The sequence below is a fragment of the Eubalaena glacialis genome, chromosome 4 (genome assembly GCF_028564815.1).
Source record: "Eubalaena glacialis isolate mEubGla1 chromosome 4, mEubGla1.1.hap2.+ XY, whole genome shotgun sequence".
In the NCBI taxonomy this organism is placed as follows: Eukaryota; Metazoa; Chordata; class Mammalia; order Artiodactyla; family Balaenidae; genus Eubalaena; species Eubalaena glacialis.
Genome location: NC_083719.1, coordinates 12,021,237 through 12,046,793, shown reverse-complemented (window position 1 = coordinate 12,046,793; position 25,557 = coordinate 12,021,237). Strand labels below are relative to the sequence as shown.

General features: G+C 45.1%; 1 protein-coding gene across 4 annotated transcripts in view; it reads right to left on the bottom strand.

Moving 5' to 3' along the window:
- Positions 1-24,198, bottom strand: part of TRIO (trio Rho guanine nucleotide exchange factor) — a 370,516-nt gene extending 346,318 nt beyond the window's left edge. Inside the window, exon 1 of one of the 4 annotated variants that reach the window (XM_061189136.1) lies at positions 24,042-24,198. In XM_061189136.1, the coding sequence (XP_061045119.1) occupies positions 24,042-24,198 (157 nt within the window). Of the gene's footprint in view, positions 1-23,413; positions 23,598-24,041 lie in introns of those variants that run through there. The other 3 variants (XM_061189139.1, XM_061189138.1, XM_061189137.1) reach the window with 3 other exon arrangements.
- Between the last annotated feature and the right edge of the window lie 1,359 nt (positions 24,199-25,557).

Sequence of the window (25,557 nt, the reverse complement as noted above, 5' to 3'; positions counted from 1 at the left end):
AGCTGAACCCCGAGAGCTGTGCAAACAGAGAAAGGGAAATCTCTCCCAGCAGCCTCAGGAGCAGCAGATTAAATCTCCACCATCAACTTGATGCACCCTGCACCTGTGGAATACCTGAATAGACAACGAATCATCCCAAACTGAGGCAGTGGACTTTGGGAGCAACTGTAGACGTGGGGTTTACTTTGTTTCTAGTTTTATGTTTATCTTATTTTAGTATGTAGAGATTATCGTTGGTAGATTTGTTTATTGATTTGGTTGCTCTCTTCCTTTTTTTTTTATACATATATGCTTTTCCTTTTTCTCCTTTTGGAGTGTGCATGTGCATGCTTCTTTGTGTGGTTCTGTCTGTATAGCTTTGCTTTTACCATTTCTCCTAGGGTTCTGTCTGTCCGTTTTTCTTTTGTTTTGTTTTTTGAGCATAGTTTTTAGCACTTGTTTTCATTGCTGGATTTGTTTCTTGGTTTGGTTGCTCTCTTCTTTCTTTTTTTTGATTATTTTTATTTTTAACAATATATTTTTTATTTTAACAACTATTTTATTTTATTTTATCCTATTTTATTTTATTTTACTTTTCCTTCTTTCTTTCTTTTTTTTTTCTCCCTTTTCTTCTGAGCCGTATGGCTCACAGGGTCTTGGTGCTCCGGCCAGGCGTCAGGCCTGAGCCTCTGAGGTGGGAGAGCCGAGTTCAGGACATTGCTCCACCAGACACCTCCCAGCCCCATGTAATATCAGATGGCGAAAGCTTTCTCACAGATCTCCACCTCAACACAAAGACCAGCTCCACTCAATGACCAGCAAGCTACAGTGCTGGACACCCTATGCCAAACAACTAGGAAGACAAGAACACAACCCCACCCATTAGCAGAGAGGCTGCCTAAAATCATAATAACGTCACAGACACCCCAAAACACACCACGGGACACGGTCCTCCCACCAGAAGGACAAGATCCAGCCTCATCCACGAGAACACAGGCACCAGTCCGGTCCACCAAGAAGCCTACACAACCCACTGAACCAACCTTACCCACTGGGGGCAGACACCAAAAACAACGGGAACTATGAACCTGCAGCCTGTGAAAAGGAGACCCCAAACACAGTAAGTTAAGCAAAATGAGAAGACAGAGAATTACACAGCAGATGAAGGAGCAAGGTTAAAAACCCACCAGACCAAACAAATGAAGAGGAAATAGGCAGTCTACCTGAGAAAGAATTCAGAATAATGATAGTAAAGATGATGCAAAATCTTGGAAATATAATGGACAAAATACAAGAAGCGTTTAACAAGGACCTAGGAGAACTAAAGAGCAAACAAACAATGATGTACAACACAATAAATGAAATTAAAAATTCTCTAGAAAGAATCAATAAGAGAATAACTGAGGCAGAGGAACGGATAAGTGACCTGGAAGATAAAATAGCGGAAATTACTATTGCAGAGCAGAATAAAAAAAAAAGAATGAAAAGAATTGAGGACAGTCTCAGAGACCTCTGGGACAACATTAAACTCACCAACATTCGAATTATAGGGGTCTCAGAAGAAGAGAAGAAAAAGAAAGGGACTGGGAAAATATTTGAAGAGATTATAATTGAAAACTTCCCTAATATGGGAAAGGAAATACTCAATCAAGTCCAAGAAGCACAGAGAGTCCCATACAGGATAAATTCAAGGAGAAACATGCCAAGACACCTATTAATCAAACTATCAAAAATTAAATGTAAAGAAAAAATATTAAAAGCAGCAAGGAAAAAGCAACAAATAACATACAAGGGAATCCCCATAAACTTAACAGCTGATCTTTCAGCAGAAACTCTACAAGCCAGAAGAGAGTGGCAGGACATATTTAAAGTGATGAAAGAGAAAAACCTACAACCAAGATTACTCAGCAAGGATCTCATTCAGATTCAACAGAGAAATTAAACCCTTTACAGACAAGCAAAAGCTAAGAGAATTACGCACCACCAAACCAGCTTTACAACAAATGCTAAATGAATTTCTGTAGGCAGGAAACAAGAGAAAGAAAACACCTACAATAATAAACCCAAAACAACTAAGAAAATGGTAACAGGAACACACATACCGATAACTACCTTAAATGTTAATGGATTAAAGGCCCCAACCAAAAGACACAGGCTGGCGGAATGGATACAAAAACAAGACCCAGAGTATATATGCTGTCTACAAGAGAACCACTTCAGACCTAGGGACACATACAGACTGAAAGTGAGGGGATGGAAAAAGATATTCCATGCAAATGGAAATTTAAAAAAACCTGGAGTAGCAATTCTCATATCAGACAAAATAGACTTTAAAATAAAGACTATTACAAGAGACAAAGAAGGACACTACATAATGATCAAGGGATCAATCCAAAAAGAAGTTATAACAATTGTAAATATTTATGCACCCAACATAGGAGCACCTCAATACATAAGGCAAATGCTAACAGCCATAAAAGGGGAAACCGACAGTAACACAATCATAGTAAGGGACTTTTAACACCCCACTTTCACCAAAGAACAGATCATCCAGAATGAAAATAAATAAGGAAACACAAGCTTTAAATGACACATTAAACAAGATGGACTTAATTAATATTTATAGGACATTCCACCCAAAAACAACAGAATACACTTTCTTCTCAAGTGCTCATGGAACATTCTCCAGGATAGATCATATCTTGGGTCACAAATCAAACCTTGGTAAATTTAAGAAAACTGAAATCGTATCAAGTATCTTTTCCGACCACAACGCTATGAGACTAGATATCAATTACAGGAAAAGATCTGTGAAAAAAACAAACACATGGAGGCTGAACAATACACTACTAAATAACCAAGAGATCACTGAAGAAATCAAAGAGGAAATCAAAAACTACCTAGAGACAAATGACAATGAAAACACGACGACCCAAAACCAATGGGATGCAGCAAAAGCAGTTCTAAGAGGGAAGTTTATAGCAATACAATCCTACCTCAAGGAACAAGAAACATCTCAAATAAATAACCTAACCTTACACCTAAAGCAATTAGAGAAAGAAGAACAAAAAAAAAAACCCAAAGTTAGCAGAAAGAAAGAAATCATAAAGATCAGATCAGAAATAAATGAAAAAGAAATGAAGGAAACAATAGCAAAGATCAACAAAACTAAAAGCTGGTTCGTTGAGAAGAAAAAATTGATAAACCGTTAGCCAGACTCATCAAGAAAAAAAGGGAGAAGACTCCAACAGAATTAGAAATGAAAAAGGAGAAGTAACAACTGACACTGTAGAAATACAAAGGATCATGAGAGATTACGACAAGCAACTATATGCCCAAAACATGGACAACGTGGAAGAAATGGACAAATTCTTAGAAAAGCACAGCCTTCCAAGACTGAACCAGAAAGAAATAGAAAGTATAGACAGACCAATCACAAGCACTGAAATTGAGACTGTGATTAAAAATCTTCCAACAAACAAAAGCCCAGGACCAGATGGCTTCACAGGCGAATTCTACCAAACATTTAGAGAAGAGCTAACACCTATCCTTCTCAAACTCTTCCAAAATACAGCAGAGGGAGGAACACTCCCAAACTCATTCTACAAGGCCACCATCACCCTGATACCAAAACCAAAGATATCACAAAGAAAGAAAACTACAGGCCAATATCACTGATGAACACAGACGCAAAAATCCTCAACAAAATACTAGCAAACAAAATCGAACAGCACATTAAAAGGATCATACACCATGATCAAGTGGGGTTTTTCCCAGCAATGCAAGGATTCTTCAATATACACAAATCAATCAATGAGATACACCATATTAACAAAGTGAAGGATTAAAAACTATATGATCATCTCAGTAGATGCAGAAAAAGCTTTTGACAAAATTCAACACCCATTTATGATAAAAACCCTCCAGAAAGTAGGCATAGAGGGAACTTACCTCAACATAATAAAGGCCATATATGACAAACCCACAGGCAACATCATTCTCAATGGTGAAAAACTGAAACCATTTCCTCTAAGATCAGGAACAAGACAAGGTTGTCCACTCTCACCACTATTATTCAACATAGTTTTGGAAATTTTAGCCACAGCAATCAGAGAAGAAAAAGAAATAAAAGGAATCCAAATCGGAAAAAAAGAAGTAAAACTGTCACTGTTTGCAGATGACATGATACTATACATAGACAATCCTAAAGATGCTACCAGAAAACTACTAGAGCTAATCAATGAATTTGGTAAAGTAGCAGGATATAAAATTAATGCACAGCAATCGCTTGCATTCCTATAAACTAATGATGAAAAATCGGAAAGAGAAATTAAGGAAACACTCCCATTTACCACTGCAACAAAAAGAAAAAAATACCTAGGAATAAACCTACCTAAGGAGAAAAAAGACCTGTATGCAGAAAACTATAAGACACTGATGAAAGAAATTAAAGATGACACAAACAGATGGAGAGATATACTGTGTTCTTGGATTGGAAGAATCAACACTGTGAAACTGACTATACTACCCAAAGCAATCTACAGATTCAATACAATCCTTATCAAATTACCAATGGCATTTTTCACAAAACTAGAACAAAAAACTTCACACTTTGTATAGAAACACAAAAGACCCCAAATAGCCAAAGCAATCTTGAGAAAGAAAAATGGAGCTGTAGGAATCAGGCTCCCTGACTTCAGACTCTACTACAAAACTACAGTAATCAAGACAGTATGGTACTGGCACAAAAAGAGAAATATAGATCAATGGAACAGGATAGAAAGCCCAGAGATAAACCCATGCACATATGGTCACCTTATCTTTGATAAAAGAGACAAGAACATACAATGGAGAAAAGACAGCCTCTTCAATAAGTGGTGCTGGGAAAACTGGACAGCTATATGTAACAGAATGAAATTAGAACACTCCCTAACACCATACAGAAAAATAAAATCAAAATGGATTAAAGACCTAAATGTAAGGCCAGACACTATAAAACCCTTAGAGCAAAACATAGGCAGAACACTCTATGACATACATCACAGCAAGATCCTTTTTGACCCACCTCCTAGAGAAACGGGAATAAAAACAAAAATAAAAAAATGGGACCTAATGAAACTTAAAATCTTTTGGACAGCAAAGAAAACCATAAACAAAATGAAATGACAACCCTCAGAATGGGAGAAAATATTCGCAAATGAAGCAACTGACAAAGGATTAATCTCCAAAATATACAGGCAGCTCATGCAGCTCAATATCAAAACAACAAACAACCCAATCCAAAAATGGGCAGAAGACCTAAATAGACATTTCTCCAAAGAAGATATACAGATTGCCAACAAACACATGAAAGGATGCTCAACATCACTAATCATCAGAGAAATGAAAATCAAAACTACAATGAGGTATCACCTCACACGGGTCAGAATGGCCATCATCAAAAAGTCTACAAACAATAAATGCTGGAGAGGGTATGGAGAAAAGGGAACCCTCTTGCACTGCTTGTGGGAATGTAAATTGATACAGCCAGTATGGAGAACAGTATGGAGGTTCCTTAAAAAACTAAAAATAGAACTACCATATGACCCAGCAATCCCACTACTGGGCATATACCCTGAGAAAACAATAACTCAAAAAGAGACATGTACCACAATGTTCACTGCAGCTCTATTTACAAGAGCCAGGACATGGAAGCAACCTAAGTGTCCATTGACAGATGAACTGATAAAGAAGATGTGGCACATATATACAATGGAATATTACTCAGCCATAAAAAGAAACGAAATTGAGTTATTTGCAGTGAGGTGGATGGACCTAGAGACTGTCATACGGAGTGAGTAAGTCAGAAAGAGAAAAACAAATACCGTATTCTAACACATATATATGAAATCTAAAAAAATAAAAAATAAAAAAATGGTTCTGAAGAACCTAGGGGCAGGACAGGAATAAAGACGCAGACGTAGAGAATGGACTTGAGGACATGGGGAAGGGGAAGGGGAAGGGGAAGCTGGGATGAAGTGAGAGAGTGGCATGGACATATATACACTACCAAGTGTAAAATAGCTAGCTAGTGGGAAGCAGCCACATAGCACAGGGAGATCAGCTTGGTGTTTTGTGACCACCTAGAGGGGTGGGATAGGGAGGGTGGGAGGGAGACGCCAGAGGGAGGAGATATGGGGATATATGTTTATGTACAGCTGATTCACTTTGTTATACAGCAGAAACTAATACACCATTGTAAAGCAATTATACTCCAATAAAGACGTTAAATAAATAAATAAAATTTAGGGCATTAAAAAAAAGAAATTAGGGCTTAATCCCATTATACTCCAATAAACATGTTCAATCAATCAATCAATCAATCAATCAATATTAGGGCATTAAAAAAAAAAAGAAATCAGGGCTTAATCCCACATTTCCCACCTCACTCCTGTAACGGCTCTGAGGCCTCTGATTATTTTTCAGATGCTTTTCGATATAATTAACAAGTTTTTTTTTCCCCTAGCACTGACACAGAGGTGTCAATACACTTAAGTCACCTGAATGATTCATCCTGAAGGAATTACTACATCCAACAGAGCTGGGTTCACAACTGACCTACCTGTTCCACCGCTGAGTAGCATCAGAAACCATCACTGGTACGAGCAGCACAGGCTCATAAAAAGTACTTACACAGGCAGAGAAAGATTCAAAGAGAAGTGCCCTGTACTGTTAATGTCTGCACTCAGTTTAAAACACACATTGACATATAAGCAAGTCAGGAATTGTCTGGGGACTAGAAAACTTACTTGTTAATTTTTTTTTGCCAATCACTGTTAATATACAGCAAATGAGAAAGGAGACTCATGAAAATGTATGTAGGCATAGCCTGTTAAGACTCCTGAATACTTTAGGAATGTGAGAATTAAAAAAAAATCTAAAAATTATGTTCTCGTGCAACTACAAGTACCCAAAAATCAAAGTAAGCTTTACTAAATTTTTAAGTTACACCAATAGGATTATCATTTCCTAATTTGAAGTAGTTTAGACATGTATCCACTCTGATCATTTACACAATGTAAATTATAAGCATGTATGTGTGTATATGTGTGTGTGTGTGTGTGTGTGTGTGTGTACGCATACACATGTGCACACTCCAGAACTCCAGTCAAGCTGCAGTTTCCTGCAAGAGACAAAGAATAATTGTCCTTGATGAGGGATGCAATCTTTAAGAGTTGCACATCAGTCCATAGAGTAGAACAGGAAAAGAGAAAAAGTTTCAAAGTGGTCCTCTTGTGGAAAATACCCTTTACATTGTTGATCACACATAAAACACCTTGAAAGTGAGTATGTTGCCTGAATCTACACGATCTCGTAATATTCCTTTTACTGTCAAGCCAGGAGATAAAAATTAGCCCTGACTAGTGCTATCAAAATAATAAGGGAGAGTATGAAATCTCTAAGTGGACCAAAAAAAAAAAAAAAAAAGAAGCTGCAAATCATGTGTGAGTTCTAAAAGCAGAGGTAAAGAGGCCACTCCCAAAATACTTTAAATATTCTCCCCACTTTACGTCACTGCCATTGTATACTGTGTGTGTGGCATACATTATCTCCATTTTAAATCATGGTATGAACTCTGCCATTTTTAAAGGTGAAAAACAAAGTAAGACCTGATATTTTAAAGTGTTCTCAAGTACCAGTACAAAGAATATGAGCTAGGAGAGTGTTAAATTACAAGCCATCTGTTCTGATAATTTACGATGTGATTTCTCTAATCTCCTTCAATACTACATAACATCTCTGTGGCAACACGGTGACTACAAATGCAAGTTTGGTGGGCCAATCGTGCACTCAGTCTGTTCACACAACAGAAACCCAGACTGGTCAGCAAGCTCCTCAATGAGCCAGAGTCTTCTCCTTCAGGAAGGATGTCCCGTCATAAACAGACCACATTCACGTTCTCCATTCCCTCCAGGCATGTAAGTGAAATGATTCTGCACATCGCACGTATCATACCTTACCCAAAACTGGCCACGGCCCCATAACCAATATGTGCACCTCGGCATGACTCAGGGGTTCCTCTTCCTAGCTGTGCATCTGAGTTACCAGTAAGGCTTTTTCAAACTACGGATTCTAAGGCCCTATTCTAGAACTACTAAATGAGAATCGCTGGAAATTTGTAATTTTTTTTAATTTTTTAGGTGATTCTGATACAGGCTGGGTTAAGGAACCACCGGTATAAATCACAACAGGCATTTACTTTGCCTCTCCTTGGAGCTTGCCCAGGGCCAGAGGCCCAGCAGCTCACACTCACAGGAAACAATTATGACCCAAAGACCCAGAACCAGAACACGGTCTACACAAGGTACTACGCCAACACTGATGGCCAGGGAGGCCAGAAGACAGACAGGTGGTTTCCTAAAGGAAGTGATGCTTGAGCTCAGTCAGTTATAGGAAAACCAGGAAGAGGAGGGAACACCAAACACACAGACAGGGGCAAGAACACAGACACAGCGTGGGGTGTGCGATGGGCCTTCGAGAGGCTGACGGGGCAAGCGGTCCAGAAGCTTCCCTTGAGGCCAGCCAGCCCAGCTAGGGTGGATGGACTGACCCAGTGTGAAACTCAGAAAACTGCATTTGTGACTCACACGCAGCCTTGGTTGCAAAGCACATCCCTACACCAGGTAAAGAAAAACAGGATTTGGGGGTGGTATAAAGAGAATTAAAAATGACTCTGCCCTAGCTTTAGCAAAACCCTCATCTGTAAACAGGAAAAATACTATGTATGTCAAAAAATGTGTGATAAGCGAGAGATAATAGACTAGGTCTTTTTAAGAGCATCTCAAATTTCATTTTCACCTTGAGAGCAATTCCAATTAGGTGGACTTGAGCTAGTTGATCACCTCTTATAATTTTAATTTCTACATTATTCCCCAGCACATTTTTTAAAAGAGGCCAGAAGAGAGAATCTGCCTAATCATCTTGCCTCTTTAGAATACAAACTCCCACTGGCCAGAGTATTATTTTTGTCTTCTCCAGCTGTATGGCACCTGGCATACTGACACTGCTCAAAGGATAAACAGCTCATTCATTACACAGTGCCCTGTATATTAAATAATGCCCATAAAGTCCTTTGAAGATGAAAACCACTTCAAGTGCTAAGTAATTCTGAGCTAGGCATTTGAAACTGAGAAACAAAGATGACAGACCAAACATCATAAAAAGGTCACCACCCAGCAGGAAGGCTCTCGTTCCACCAGACCTCTGGTCCCCTTGCAGGCATGCTACACAGCAGACAAAACCCCAACCTGCTTTACATGTTTTTAATGTATATAATCAGGAGAAAAAGTTTCAAAATGCTAAGAAGAACGAAAGCCTTCAGTGGTTCCTTTCTTTCAGGGACCATGCCCAAAAGTAATTTCAAAGCCACACAAGTTCTTCTTCTTTCTGAGATGTCTCCTTTTAAGTGACGCTAACATGCTCTCTATGAAGTATCAACTCAATTCTAAAACAGGCACAATGAAAATTCTTGAACAGAGCATATGCGGTTTTATGCAAATTAATACAGTTTCGGTCTTGGAGTCTAACACGTACTCCTGGTCGTGTATGCGAGTGAGCAGAGCTGACGCCAATGTTCCAAAATACAGAACTCACACCAGCAGGAGAACGCTGGGTGCAACTGTTAACGTTCAGGCCACGTTCAGTAGGAGCAGAGCACCACGCTCCTCTCCCTTCAACTCCCCCAGGACGCTACGAGGGAGACTAAGTATCACCAGCTTGAACCATTTCAGGTGTGCCCTTCGCTGTCCCCAAATACACCACTTACTGGGAAGCAAAGTCCGTCCTTTTCTTTTTAACTGAGACTCCCTGAAATTTTCAACGGGACAGTTAATCCAACGTTTTCTAAGAAATTACCAAAGGTACCATCAAATCACAACTGAAGCCCAACCAGACCTTATCCACAACGCCCTCCTTCAAAGAAGAGTGACTTTTTTTCCCTCTCCCTGACACCAAAAAAAGGGACATAGAAAGCTCCCTGAATGGTGTCACATACCTTCAGTGTGATATGCATGGTGCAGCGGGAGAAACCATCCGCAGGCATCTTCCTTCCACCGGGACACCCACCTGGGGGAGAACACCACTGCGCTGGGCATCCTCCTGGCCACCCCTAATAGCTACTAACCTACAGGAAGTTAAAAACCCATTCTGAGTCCCCTCCCTCAGGTATAAAATTGGATGTCACTGCCTACCTTGCAGAGGGCTATGAAAATTAAACAGCTGGTGGCTTAAGTACACAATAAATGAAGCTGTTTAAGAATCTGAAATATTGCCAATTTAGCCATAACTTTTTTTATTGATATGTAACTCACATACTATAAAATTTTCTCTTGTAAAGTGTATAATTCAGTGGGGTTTAGTTTATTCACAATGTGTGCAACCATCACCACTAGCTAATTCCAGAACATCTTCAGCACCAAAAAGTCCTTCCCCAGAATGCTTGACCAATTAGCAATCATGACCTTTTACTCTCCAAATTTTCTAAATCAAAAGGCTTTCATCCTTAAAACATTAATAAGCAAATTATGATTCTTCCTGCTAAAATGTCTAGTTGTAGGAAGGGCCTGTAGAGGTACAGAGGCTAAATACTCCAGAGCACACTCTAACAAGCATGAGGACAGTCACAGAAAATACAGAACACAGTATATGAAATCGAGACTGTCTCCCCAAATCAAGGGCCCATGTTCTATGTCATCATTTAATGGAGCAAAACACTCAACAGCCAATATTCACTTTGCCTGTAACATAAGAAAGATCTGCACCCAGTGGTCTACGGTTTCTAGAACTGAGTGCACACACACACACGTCCCAGAAACCCCGCGCTAAAGCAGACACTACACAGAGGCATGAAATTTACTGCAGGTGATTTCTGGGAAGAAACATTTGGTCAATGAAGGGCAGCAAGCAGGTCTCCCAAGTCGTGACTCGTGACTTCCTCCAGAAGGACTCAGCTCCTTCCCCTACTCGGAGCATGTGATGGACTCCTGTGAAAAGACCACCCCTGCCCCATCCTCATCCTAACACACACCTGGTCCCAGGCCATCCCTCACGTCTCATCATTCATTCTTATTATCTCAACACTTTCCTTTTTCCTCCTCTCTTCCAGCAATTAGTATACGGAAATGAAGATGATAAACTGTTTTTCCCACAACAGGTGTCAGCTTTATAAACCATACTTATTAGAAATCAATCTCCCTTTCTTTTTTGGCAACTCCTTATTTTTCAATTTTGCACTTCCACATCCCCAGAAAGTGAGCTGTTGATGGAGTCTGGCAGCTCTTTTCTTAAACATGCCTCGGGGGAGTTCCAGCGCATGACTTCATCTGTTTTCTTTGGGTGACTAAGTGACAAGGCAAAGAGCTGAACAGAAGCTGACCACTAACTGCCAATTTGAACAGTTTCAACTTGCAGATGTAGGTTCCTTTTAATCACAGCGGTATGGCTTACCATTCTGAAACTGCTTACTGCATTTTCTAGGACTGAGGAAATCAGCAAAGACACTGAGGATAAAAGGAGCCTTCACCGTCAGAGAAGGGAATTACAAATTTGGGAAAGGCAAGACTGAAATGCAGTTTGTAGTACTGGACTGGAATTGAAGGCATGAGTATCAACTCATGGTTATTATTCTAGACAGACAGGTGCACAAAAAGACAGTGGCACGTGTGCATGTGACACCGTGTGTGTGCATATACATGTATGTGTGGACGTACACACATACTCCCCACTTCCTAGCTCTGTGCACTGAGAGGTTCTAGAAGCAATGAAACCCCTGTAGCAATAACTACACTTAGTGCCCAGACTGAGTTTCTTAATGCTGTTTTCTGCTAAAATGAACCAGGGCTCCTTGGAGAAACAGCTGATTTCAGGGCTGGAGTAAGGAAAGGACAACATAAGCCTGGAATATTTTACTGTGTCAGAAAATAACAAAGTGCCCCAAAAATGATGGGAACATGTCACAAAAGATAAAAGAGCCAGTCTGAAAGGACATCATGGCCAGATCTTGGACAAGTTGAGCATCAAACTAAATAATGATAACAAAGGATTATAACCCACTGAATAAGACAGGAATTCATGACGCCACACTTATATAAATAAATAAGTAGGGCAGAAGGAGAGGCTCTGCCTTACGGTCGAAAACCAACGAAATACAGAAGACATAATGAAGTTAGAAAAATCACCATTTTGCAACCATCATAGTAATGACTGATTCAGGCAAAAGTCATAAACGGAGACAACCAGCAAATTAAAGTCGGGAAAAGAACAGGATTTTACATAGTCTCAAATTATCTCCCCACAAGACACTAATTACAAGGGAAAAATACAGTGGAGAAACCTGGTAGTCACCACCTAAATCAAATGACCAAACTGAACAAACGTCCCACAGTCGGGCAGCTGACAGCTGTGTCCCTGACAGGGCACTCGGGGAAGGACACAGCCCTTATGCCAGAAATGCATGACCTGAACCTAGGAATCATACAACCCAAACCAAGGGACAGTCTTCCAAAGAAGTGACTAGAATCTTCAAAAATATCAAAGTAACAAAAGAGACAGGCTGGGGAGATGTTCCAAATTAAAACCAAAGCGACATAACAACTAAATGTAATACGTGGTCCTGGATAGAGTGCTGGGCCACCAATATTTTTTTAATCACCAACAGTTTCTGGAAGAACTGGTAAAATGTTATTAAAGTGAGCAGATTTATATAATAATATTACATCAAAATTAACAATTTGGGTCACTACTGTAAGAGAATGTCCTTGCTCTTAGACAATACTATCGAGCCACCTTTTACAGATAAGGGCACCCTCACCTTGCAACTTACTCTCAAATGGTTCAGAAACAAAGTAATACGTAAATTTAATATATACAAAATATATATGTATATGTATGTGTGTGTGTATCTAGAGGGGCGTGGGGAGGGGAGGGGTAGGTGATGCACCTGAGGTGAAATAGTAACAACTGGGGAATCTGAGTTCTTTGAACATGAACACTGGTTTCTCAAAACAAACTTACCTGCTCCCGCCCCCCCCAAAAAAGAAAACCTCAACGAACTTTAAATGTAATCAACAATGAAGACATGAACCAACTAAATAGCCAAAAATGATACATACAGTGAAATCTCAATTTGACTAAGTTGATATGGATTTCAGCCTCGTACCTCCTTTGTTGGTTTAAAACCAAAGATAAACTAAAATAGCATGTCAAAAGCACATACTCTCCCATTAAACAGCAGGCCAATCCTACTTTTGTAATTCTAGAAATTTTTTAAAAGCGAGAATTAAACAAAAATGAAAAAACCTGAAACTTAGAAACTCCTTGAGTAAACCAGGAGGAAATGAAAAGCAGATTTTAAGAGTACAATACACCTTCCGGTTATATAATGTCTACATCCAAGACACCAGCATTTCAACCATCCTCTGACTGAAATAGTAAAAGTCCAAGGTAGATGTGGAGTTACTCAGAGACACATGAAAACAGATCACGTTCCCAGTGTGGAAATGCTGCTGGGACCTGCACGTGCAGTAAACCTGAAGCATCGAATAAAATCAGGCTACAGTTTGGGGAGGGAGGGGTAGGTGAGGTGTGACTGACGAATATGCACCCCACATGTAGGAAAACCTAGAACACGTGCCCGAGAGTTATCTCACTAAAAGAGGATGGTGGAAAATAAATCTATTCCCCATGACCACAACACTCATCATCTATGGGCACATTTCCATGAATAACAGCAAAGAAATGAGTGGCTGCAACAAAATAGCTACACAGAAAGAACCCAGGAGTGACCACCACACCCACCTTATAATAAAACTGTCCCCGACAAAGCAGCTTAACAGCCTCTGGCCCCTCCCCACTCCCCAACCCGTGCTCCCTTCCTCAGTCAGAAAGGAAGCCCCAGTAATCTTTATAAGGTGTCACACACATCAACCGGCTGAAAAAACTTCCCTCCCCGGCCAGCCTCTCCCCGCCCTTCCCAAACTTCCCTCCGCTAACCTTGACAGCTGACCTTGACCACCGCAGACACTTCCTCCCCGGGCAAGTCCACAGCCAGGGAAACAGGGACCAGCACTTCCACAGGAGTCCTCCCCAGACAGAAACAGCTGGGAGCCAGGAAAACTCAATACACCTCAGTGGGAAAGCTGGGGTTACCAGGGTTATTTATGTTAAAAAGAACATCATTTTTAATTAGGTGACAAAAGGAAAGGCATAGAAGCTAAATTACAGGGCTCAGACCAACGTGAAAAAAACGCTTGCTCTATCCTGGAATCTTTCATTCCACTTTTGTTTGGTGTGAGACTTTTAAATTACAGCTTCCATCCTCAACACACAAGGATATATACATTTTCAGTTTTAAAGATTTGAAAGTTACAACACAGTACCTTGTGGGATGCTGTACAGAATGAGGGTCATTTCTACTCTCTCCCTCCATCAGGGAAGGAAAGGGCATGCCGGGGCTTTGTGGTCTGGCAGCCATGGGTTTAAATTCCAGCTTGAGCCCCTACAAGCAGTGCAAACTGGGGCAGTCATTCAACCTCCCCAGAGGCTGAGATCCTCATCCTAACCCAGAAATAGCATCCACCTGCTGGATGGGGGATTTGATTTTACATAAGAAAACGTATATAAAACACCTGCACAGCATCTCGAATCACAGGCACTCAGATGGTAGCAGCAGTAGAGAGAATAGTTAAGAGAAAGACTTTACCAGGTTTTCTTGAAGGACAGGACTGGCATTAATAACATGTGGAGACAAGAAAATAAACCTATTTTAAATATCATTCTCTGACCTTACAAGCAGGTTACTGCTTTCCGGATGCACTTATTTTACCTGCTTATGGAGCCTAATTCCAAAGGCGTTACCTGACCCCTGACGGCTGGGGGTCCTGCCTCCCACGCTGCTCTGGCAGCTGCTACTAAAGATTTAGGTTACCGCAAAGCTCGTGGAGAGGCAGAGGGCTGTTCCAAGACTGCCCGTCATCCTACTTGCCCCCAAAACAGCCCCCGATCCACACTGCAAGCTGTCACTGGAAATCTACCATCATCCCACCTTAATCCTGCATAGGGTCTACAGTCAAAGGTTTCCAGTAATTTGGTTCAGGGGGGCAGGTCCCATCTCACCAACAGGCTGTCCCCTTCTGTGTGTTCAGCAACCAGCAGAGCTGAGACAGGACCTATAAACAATGCCATGGAGACGAGAGATGCCCAACAACGAACCCCTGCAGATCCTGCATCTCTCAGACTGCGGTTAAATATCAGGAAAGAAGCAGGTACACAGCCAGCTAACGAAATGCTGAAGCTCACGAGTCCCGTCAGGAGCTGCTCTCCCGGAGGCTCCCATCCAGGGACACGTGAACGGAACTGTCACGGGAAGGAAACAGATTGGCCTGGAAACCATCGAATTAGCACCGGTTCTCAACGTTCCTGAACCCAAGATGTATTAGGACAGTGCAACAACATTTCAATGGAGGTGAAATAACTCCGAAATAAATGTGTGAAACATACTCTGCCTCTGTGCAATCTGGCTTTTTGAAGCTAGTAAGGGTCCCTTGCATGCCAGCTATCATCACTGTGGTCCTGAAAGGGGCAGAGAGGGCTGGAAGGGATTTCTCATAATCATGAATTAAAAAAAAAAAAAAAAAAAAGCTACCTACAAGCAAGAAACATCTACTTGTTTAGCATTAGACAGGAGAAATCTGTTCGTTATTAGGATGCCAAAATATTAGACAATTTAAACTTTAGAGATTTCATTGTATGAGTGACTCTAGTTCAGCAGAAATACTTACAGCAACATTCTAATCAAAGTATTGCTTCCCAATATATTTGTGTGCACCTTCAGAAGGAATAATAGAGGAATTGTACTTTTTGGTCCTTATCATTTAAAAGCTAAACTAATAAAGTTATCCAAAAAACAACATGTATTTTGTTATTCCTGAAGATCCTAGCACATCTGCCATGAAGGACAAGGATTAACTGAGAGTAAAAGCAAGTAAGAAAACATACAACTTTCAGAAACCAAATGGCCCAGGAGTACCCTGCTTGGGTTTGCAGACATGGCGTTCAACAGCAGCAGCAATGAAGGAAAAAGGAATCCCTGAAGATGTGGATCAGCGCGAGAAGAGGAAGTGAAGTAAAAGGAATCAACGATGGAAAACAATTGTAAATATATACTGTTTTGACCAACCTCTCACAGACTTTTCATAGGCATAAATTTCTAATTAAAATTAAAACACACGTCATTTATACATGCCTCTTCACATATACTAAGAAACATGGGTTCTTTTAAAATAGATTTCAAACTTCAGTCTTTGTGGGACTTCCTTGGTGGCGCAGTGGTTAAGAACCCACCTGCCAGTGCAGGGGACACAGGTTCGAGCCCTGGTCCAGGAAGATCCCACATGCCGCGGAGTAACTAAGCCCGTGTGCCACAACCACTGAGCCTGCGCTCTAGAGCCCGTGAGCCACAACTACTGAGCCCGTGTGCCGCAACTACTGAAGCCCGCGCACCTAGAGCCCGTGCTCCGCAACAAGAGAAGCCACCGCAATGAAGGGTAGCCCCCGTTCGCCACAACTAGAGAAAGCCCGCGCGCAGCAACGAAGACCCAATGCAGCCAAAAATAAATAAATAAATTTTTTTTAAAACTCAGTCTCTGATATATTCATTTCTTCTTGTACTGAAACCACCCGTTCCACAGAATTCCAAAGTGGGGTGTTTTATGACTTTTCCAAGATACACACACACAAAGAGAAACGAGACACTAACAAAACCTATCTAAAAATATTTGAGGATTATACTTTTAAATTTGAATTATGTTTTTCTCAAGTTCAGCTTTATTTTATGGTTATGAGTCAAGTGGGGAAACTAACACTTTATAAATTCCTTTGTTAACCATCAACACTGCGAAATACAGAGCTGCAGAGTCAATTACACACAGGAAGGTCCATGAACAGAGGGCAAATGACTTCACATAGGTACTAATGCAGGAACAACGCCCCCTCCCCCAAATGAAACTTATTCCCAGAAATTCCTTCTTTAACACCAAGAATGTCGAGGCACAGCGGACCACCCTGCACGTGCTACTCTTTTATTATCTGGACAGCAGCAAAACTCACTGGAGTGGGAAAATTGGAAGCAGGTGACTGTGTATCTAAAGACAGTTTTTTTAAGTCAGCAGACTTGACTTACATGCCAAATGGACTCCCAGGTTACGCTTCTTACAGAATCCAAGAAAAGGATCTTTACTTCCCCGTAATTATCTTCAAAGTCTCCCTAGGCGACCCCGAGACGTTTCAGGAAGTTTGGTCCCATCTAGTTCAGTCTGACTCTTACTATCTTTAAAATCAATAAAAAAATCTTTCTAAAATAACTCAGTTTTGTTCAAGTTTACCTAGATAAATGACTTCTATTAGATTTGACTTTTGTTGGTATCTCACAGTTTTTATTTGTATTTCCTTGAATATGTGTTGGCCATTTTGTACTTTGAATTGTCTGTCTATTTCCCTTTTGGATTGCTTCCTTATTGATTTGAGGAAGCCTTTTTTTAATCCTGTATATTAATTCTTTGTCTGATTTGTAATATAAATGTTTTCCCCCAGTTTGTAGTTAGCCTTTTTTTAATGTTATGTTTTACATTATAATACAGTACAACTGGATTCTTTTCTCCATGTACAGTTCTATGAATTTTAATATATAGAATCACCACCACAGCCAGGATTCGTATACAAAACAGTTCCATCATCCCTCAAAATGCCCCTTACACTGCCCCTCTGTAGTCACGCTCTCCCCACTCCTAATTCCTGGCAATCAACCAATCTGTTCTCTGTCCCTGCAATTCTATTTTTTTGAGAATGTCATACAAGTGGAATCCTATGTAGCCTTTTGAAACAGGCTTCCTTCACTCAGCATCAGCTGAATGGATGTACCACAGTTTATCTGTTCACACCTACTCCTTTTAATGCTAACAACCACAGCAGACAGCAAAGGGCCTTAGCCCTTCCCAGCAGCCGGACAGGAACAGAGCAGCATACCAAGTACCTTCCTGAGACTGAAGGAAAAGAGGGGAGGGCCATGCAGCTGGCAGGACCTTGCAGAAACCCCTCCTGAAGAGAAACCGAGTGCAATTCATCGCTGTCCACAACAGGGCTACAAACTGTAAGAAAATAAGCCTGATGAACTCACGTGGACACTGCTAACACAAAGTACCCTAGACCAAGAATCTATTCTGTGTGTTCACTAACGTTTTCATTAAAGCTTCCCCTGTCAGAGTAACTGTTAAAATGTACTAATTTATGACAGAGCCCAAATAACGTGATGCTTCCAAAACATAAGATCTGCTCTATAGATTACGCCGCAATCCTCCCCAACCAGAGAAGAGTAGACGTGTGGCTGATCAAAAAAGTCAGTAATCTACAATTCAAGTATATTTATCACCAAAGGGAGGTTTCATATTGCCAGAGCACATCTGGCATTAGATCAAATAGTCCAGACTGACCAGGAGGTCTCACAAGGGAAAAACCCCAGAAACCCCAGAGAAACGCCTTTCTCCAGCTCAAGCCCCTACACCTTGCGCTTGGAAAGTCCACACACCCTACTCTCACTCTCGCTCTCGCCCCAGACATATATAACCTTTCCCAGAGGGCAGATGGTTCAGAACTTGGGTTTCCAGGGTCTTCCTTACGTGGAGAGGGAACAAAAAAGAGGAAATTAAGGTAACAACTATTCCGTAAGCAAACTGAGTGCTTCCACTACCAAATGAGAAGGGAACATGAGACTCAGGCACTCGCCAACCATTAACCACTGGGGCAAGAATTCCCATAAACAAGACCGTCTGCGTGGAAGGCTCGAGGATGTCACAGTGCTGGGAGATGGCGTTGGAAACTCTAGCCAGGGTCTCCTCTTTGTCAAGTGGCGAGACGGAGTGACATCGCGCTCTGGTCGGGGCCGAGCACTGTGGCAGGAGCAGGGGCCAGAGGCTCGGGCAGGCAGTGCCTCCACAGCGGGCGCAGGAGCCCAGGGCCACGCGGAGCAGGCAGAGGGGAAGGCACCCTGCGGGGCCCTGATCCACACAGTCTTGCTCCTTTCTGCTCCTCTGCCCTAATTCAGAGACACAGCGATGGCGATACCCAGAATGGCTCCAGGTGAATAATAATAATAATAATAATAAAACAATACATCTGCCAGAATTGCCATTCGCAAGGCACACTGGGCAGGTTCCCATGCATGCTCATCCCCTTGCCCAGGGCTTGCTGGGCAGCTCAGCAGCAGAATCTGGAGGAGAACAAAAGAGAACTCTGTCTCTGTACCATCTAATCCCTCTTAGCCCTTCTGCGCCCGTGGGCCCATCCCGTTCACTGCCCACGAGGGAGGCCTCAGCGGGGCTGGGAAGCAGGGAGAAGATACAAAAGACAGCATCTCTGTCCACAAGACAAACAACACAGTCACCCCAGTCAGTTCACCCAAGTCCACTCAGCTGAACACTCGCGAGAGGAAGAAACAAGCAGCGGCGTCAGAGGTACCACTGCCTTTCGGGGGAATGCAGTAGGGTTCTCACCCGAAACCATTTCTTCACCACCCACGGAGTAGCTACTGTTCTGCCAGCGGCGCTACTAAAAATCTGTCAAGACAATGCACTTCAGGAAACAAAAACCAATTCATTATAGAACCGAGGAGGAAAGAAGGGGGTTGTGAAGACTGCTTTTCATAGTAAAACACAATTCATCCCGAGCAACATAAGTGACTTTACTAGGCAGTAAAGTGTGACTACTGAGTAAGAATTTGACTTTTCTCTAGAATTCCACCAAGGATATGAGAGAAAATTTTCTCAGTAGCGGAGTCAAGTAAATAAACTTAAATATCAGATAGAGCTGATTTAGATTATGACAGCTCCAAACACATCTTTCACTTAGAAACAAATCCCAAATCTATCATAACATTTAAGAGGTCTGAAAAGGCCATCCTAATGACGTATTTTTAATATACATTCGAAAAACATACTTAAACCACATGCCTCATCTCAAACAGAACCACTGGTTTCATTTAAATGTTGGTTAATCATTTAAATGGTTTAAATGGCTTCATCTAAATCTTCATTTGAATCTTGGATGGTTAAATCACAAAGGAAAAAATATAATATTCCATGTCAATAAGTCAGTTTACAAGGTCTCAATGGAAAGTTTCCTTCAATGATTGTTTCACTGCTCTTTGATTTCTTGAAAATCACTTACAGGATATTTTCAGCTATCTCTTTGCTCTCCTCTAAAACTGAGCCTCACTGTGCCACTGAGAAAGGGGAAACCAACCTTCACTATCAAGTTTCATTTTCTTCAACTTCCTTTTCAAAACATTGAGGGTAACAAGGACCAACTGCTAATTATTATTGGTGCTCACAAAGACCAAAGCCGCCAGGCTTCTAAGTATACAAAGCAGCAGCAACACAAGCTCAGAAGCCAGCTACTTAAGTGGTGTTAGAAGCATAAATACAAAGACAAGTTCCCTCGATATTCCATGAGGAAACCATTATACCAACATAGAAAGATATGCAGACTGCTCCCTCACTAAGGAACAGATTCGACTGTCTTCACATATTCCATTGGAAAGAGAAGCGCAGCAGCCAGGAGTCCAGAATAAGATTTAGTAATGAAAGGAACACAGCACGATGAGCCATGATGCTTCATAATAACCACAAACCCTTATTCTCTGCACATTCATTTGATGCCAACCTAAAACATGCCAAGCAGATTAAAAATAATGCATTTATGTAAGTACCCCACACACACTCCAGAAAGGTTACAGGGAAAGCTCTGAAAGAATGACTTATTGCCACAAGAACAGACCCCCGGAAGAGACTGGCAATAAAAGTGATTGGTCCCGGTGGGATTGAGAACTAATGTAGGCAAAGTCCTGGCCATGACAGGCATCCGGGAAAGAAGCCCAGAGTCAGGGGCATGTTTCCTGGCCCTGACCCCACCTCTACCAGAGCTCCACTCCGAGCAAGTCATTCAACCTCCCTAGAAGCCTGCTTCCTCTTCCGTAACATTTTTTAAAAATTTTTTAATGGACCAGCTCAGGTTTGTGATGCCTTTTTAAAAGAAAAGTGAAGAATAACCACTAGGTGCTGGGGGCTGAGAGGGAACTACAGAATCCAAGGAGGCAACAGCCCCTGAGCCATCTCCCCAGACCCTCTCCAAGTAAGTGCAGGAGTCCTGCCCCCAGCACCCAGCTCCGAACCCTGGCAGTTGGCAGTGCCCCTGCTTGAGTGTGTCCAGTAATCATGACAGCCCATTCTATGCCTGAACTGCTCTAATTATTTAAAAGTTCTATCAAGCTAAATTCGCCTTCTTTCATCCAACCATGGGTACCAGTTTTCAATCGGTGACTACAAGGATAAAATTTAATGCAGGACAGACAAGGAACAAAAAGGAGGAAAGAAAATAAGGCGGCCAAGCAAACGGTTCCAGGGCCAAGAAATGAAAGGCAACCAGTAGAAACGCCTTGTCTAAGTCAGACTGGCAATCTTAAGTACCAGGCTCACAACACCCTGGAAAAATGTTCACACCCTGATCTGTCCACCCCCAGTCAACGAGAACCTATTTCCTGTGTTTCTACATCTTAGGAAAAAATGTTCGATTTTACTAACGGACTTGACCTCTCTGTTCAGCCATCCACATTCAATCCAAACTGCCCAGGAGGACCCCTGCCTGAGCCATTCTACCAGGTGAGGTCCCCACCCAGGGTCCTCCTGCTTCATCTCTCTAAACGTTCGTCCCATCCCTCCCAACCAATCCAACTGAACGGTCCCCCTCCACCCTCCCTCTGCCAGATATCACTGCCCTAGATGCTGGGGCCAAGATCTAGGTCAGGGATTCAGAGTTGCCCAAAGGAGGGAAAAGCACTTTTAAAAGATGTTCCAGGCTACCCCTGGGATGGGACGGCGCAACTGCTGCCTACTTAAAATCTGCTCTGGTTCCTGATTCCAAGTCAGATAACTAAAGGGGCAGTTTGCCCAATCATTTTGGAAGGAGGAAGAAAGGAATAAACCCGTGGGCAGCACCGACTGGCTCTGCCCCAAACTGAACATGTACAGGAGACAGAGCAGAGGATCAAGAGCACAGGCCTAGGCATGGCCACCAACAGACTTACCTCGCCAGGTAAAGCCTGCGGACAGCCACACTGACTGGGAGCAAGTTTCCTGGGAGCATCCAGTCCAACCTGATATCTTTTGAGGCTCTTCTGAGCGAAAGAAGTGATTTCTCTACTATGCATAATAAAGATATAAGAAAGTCTGGTCTCAGAAAGCACCAAAAATTCCATCACAAGGGCACAGGCGCCTTTCTAAGAGAAAGGAGCTGAATTCTGCACAGAATCCATTATTCTGTGACAAGTGGTAAAGACAGAGAGAAGACAGGCTAGACTTAGCTGCAGGGCATGAAGGGAAGACGTCCCAGGTCTGCTATTAAGAGGTAAGACGGGGCTTCTCTATCGGGCTAGGTGCACCAAAAAAAGGCTTTCATTTGAAGGAGTTCATGTTTTCCTAAACCTTTGCTTTCTGCGGGGACCTCGCGGGGAGAGGGAGCAGTGGGGAGTATATTAACCCCAAGCTGACAGTGTTGAGTCGGCGTATGTCACTCCCAGCCACAACCAATCTCTTATAATGACTCAAAAGTAACCCCACCTGACAAGGACCAAGAAAACGAGGGAAGACAGTACTAAACCAGGGATGCACCGGCACTCCTCACTTCTGCCTCCGACCATCGCCCTCCCGCTGCAAATTGCTCCCTGTGACCCGGATTACCGAACTGATCTCACCGAATCTGGCGACTTGATTTTGAAAGAGGCCACGAAGGAACGTGAGCCGCCGGCCTCCGGGGCGCTCCCCGTCGCAGGCCGCTCCCCCGACGTCCCCGGCCCAGCCGTCCTCCCGGGAGCCGCCGCCAGCACTCCGCACGCGCCCCGCGCCCGCCCGCCCGCCGCGGCCCCGACCTGGCCCGCCCTCCTCGGCTCTCCAGCGCCGAGTCTGCATCCTCCCTGCCCCGCACCTGGCCCGCTGGGCGCTGCGCTCCGGGCTGCGGGCCCCGAGGCTGACGCCGCCCGGACGCGCCAGCCAACGGGATTAGGCTCGGGGACGCGGGGCGCGGGGCCAGCTCACGCGGGATCTGGGCTCGCGGGGAGGAGGCGCCGCCGCCGGGGTCCCGGGGACGCCCTGTCACGCCTCCCGCGCCTCCTCTCCGCGGGCCGGCCGCAAAGCTCGCCTCTCCCGCGGCCACCCCCCTCCTCGCCCGAGAGACACCGGGCCACCTGGCACTGCCTCCCAGGCAGTGCCCCGCGAGTGCCGGCCCCGCGCCGCCCCCCGGGGTCACCACGTTCCCAGATGTCCCTCCCGGGCCACCCCCGGAGACAATGGCTCACCCATCGCCCGGCCGGCCGCGCTTCATGTCTGCCACCACCTCCCCTCCTCCCTGGGCGGCGGGTGCCATGGCTGCCCCGTTTCCCAGAAGTGTAGATCGAGTCTGGGGAGGTGACAGGCTAGAGGACCGAGCGAAGAAACCCGGCGGCTTACGGGGTCGACGAGGGGCCAGGGACAAATCAGCCCCGGAGACCGGCCCAGATGAGAGCCCGCATTCCCGGGCCTGGCCCCGCCGCCCCCGTCCTCTCGGCCTCCGGGACAGGGGCCTCCGCCCTCGCCGTCCCCGCCGCCGCCTCCTCGGCCCTCCCTCGAAAGAGACAAAGAGCCGGCGCCCCAACCGGTGGAGCTGTAGCCTCCGGGGCGGGCGACGGGGAGATTTCACCCTGGAACGAGGGGCGGGCGCAGGGAAGGGCGAGCCGGCGGCGTCCGGGCCGAGCCGCGGCACGGGGGCGGCGCAGGCAGCGGGACCCGCCGGTGTGGAGCCGGGAGCCCCGGCGCGGGGCAGCGGCCTGGGCGAGCGCGCTCCGGGCCCGACGGGCGGGCGAGCACCGGGCGCGCCAGGGCCCGCGGACCGCGCCTCCGCGGCGGGGTTGGCGGAGCGCGCGCGGGCAGCGGCGCAGTTGCACTCACCGGATCGGAAGAAGGCCGCGATGTCGGCCAGGTCCTTGGCCGCCTCCTCGGCCCCCTCGCCGGCGCCGCCCCCGCAGCCCGAGCTCACCGCGCTGGCCGTGGCGGCGGGGCCGGAGGACGCGGCGGGGGCGGCGGCGCCGCCGCTGCTGCCGCTCATGGCTGCGGCGGCGCCCGCGGCCGCGCCCGGCTCGGGCCCCGCGCCCCTAGCACCGCGCGCCGCCCGCTCCGCGCCTGGCCTGGCGGCGCCGAGCGCCCAGCTGCCCGCGCCCGGCGCGTGGACGCAGAGCCCCGGGGCGGCGGCGGGCGGCGGCGGCGGCGGCTCGGCCGGAGGAGCGCGCCCACATAGACGAGGACTCCGCCCGAGAGCCGCGAGCCGGCCGCGGGGCGGGGGCGCGGAGCCACGGCCTCGGCGGCGCCGGCCGGAGCGCGGGCAGCAGCGCGCACCGTGCCGGACACGCAGTCGCGAGGGCGGGGGCCCGTGGCCGGTGGGAGCTCCGGGATCACGGGCGCCGGCGGCAGCCGCGAGCCTCCATCTTGGTTTCAAATGGGGAAGGAAGGAGGGGGAGGGGGGAAATCACGGCAGAGGGAACCCGGGTGAAAGGAAAAGGGAGAGCAGGGAAAGGAGAGAGGAAGGAAAAAAAAAAAAGAGGGGCTTCGGCAATTTCCGGCGAATATCGTCAGGGGCCGGAGCGTGGGCTCGGTGGGTGGGCGGGGCCTATGGTGGGCGGGGCCTGGCGGGAGAGGCGGGGCGGCGTCGGGGTGCCGGTCGCCCAGAGAGCCGGCGGATGGCTGCGGGAGCGATCAGACTTGCTCCTTCTCCCGGGCAGCTGCAACCCTTGGAAGGAGCAGGAGCACTCTGACCAGGGAGGGCGGCCCTTTCCTGGCCCAGCACTGCGCCCCCCGCCGGGCGCTCGCTCGTGCTGCGCGAGGCCGTCTTCGGGACGCTTGAGCTGTTTATTGCGGCTCTCGCCCGCGGGGCCGGCTGACTCCGGCACGGGACCGGTGTGTTTCTCGTTGGCGCAGTGCGGGCGCCGGCACGTAGACGGGGCTCCATAATAGTTGTTGAATAGAGAGATCGTGAAAATGGGTGTTGTGTACTCCAGTCCCAGAGGCAGCAGAGCAAGCCTCTGAACTCCTGGGGGACGTCTTCTCGTCTGTAAAATGGGATTGCGGACTCACAGCTACCCCACCAGAATGTAGAGAATGGGGAAGGTGATGGTGGCTGAGGAGACCAAAGGACATGAGGGGTAGGTGACATCCAGCTTCACGGAAGACCCGTGTCAAGCCAGTATTTGACAAATATTCAGGTACAAACGCCTATGATGTGGCTGCCAGCAAAGGGAGCAGAAGTTATGGGTGTCAGAGGTTAAAGGAGCCAACGCTGCCGAAAACAAGGAGAGGGAGAAACAAGATTGATTTTTTTTAAAAAAAACAAAAAACTGATGAATACTGATGAAACCAGTGTACATGTATACTGCAAATGAACAATTGAGTAAATAAATAGTGGGTGGTGGAT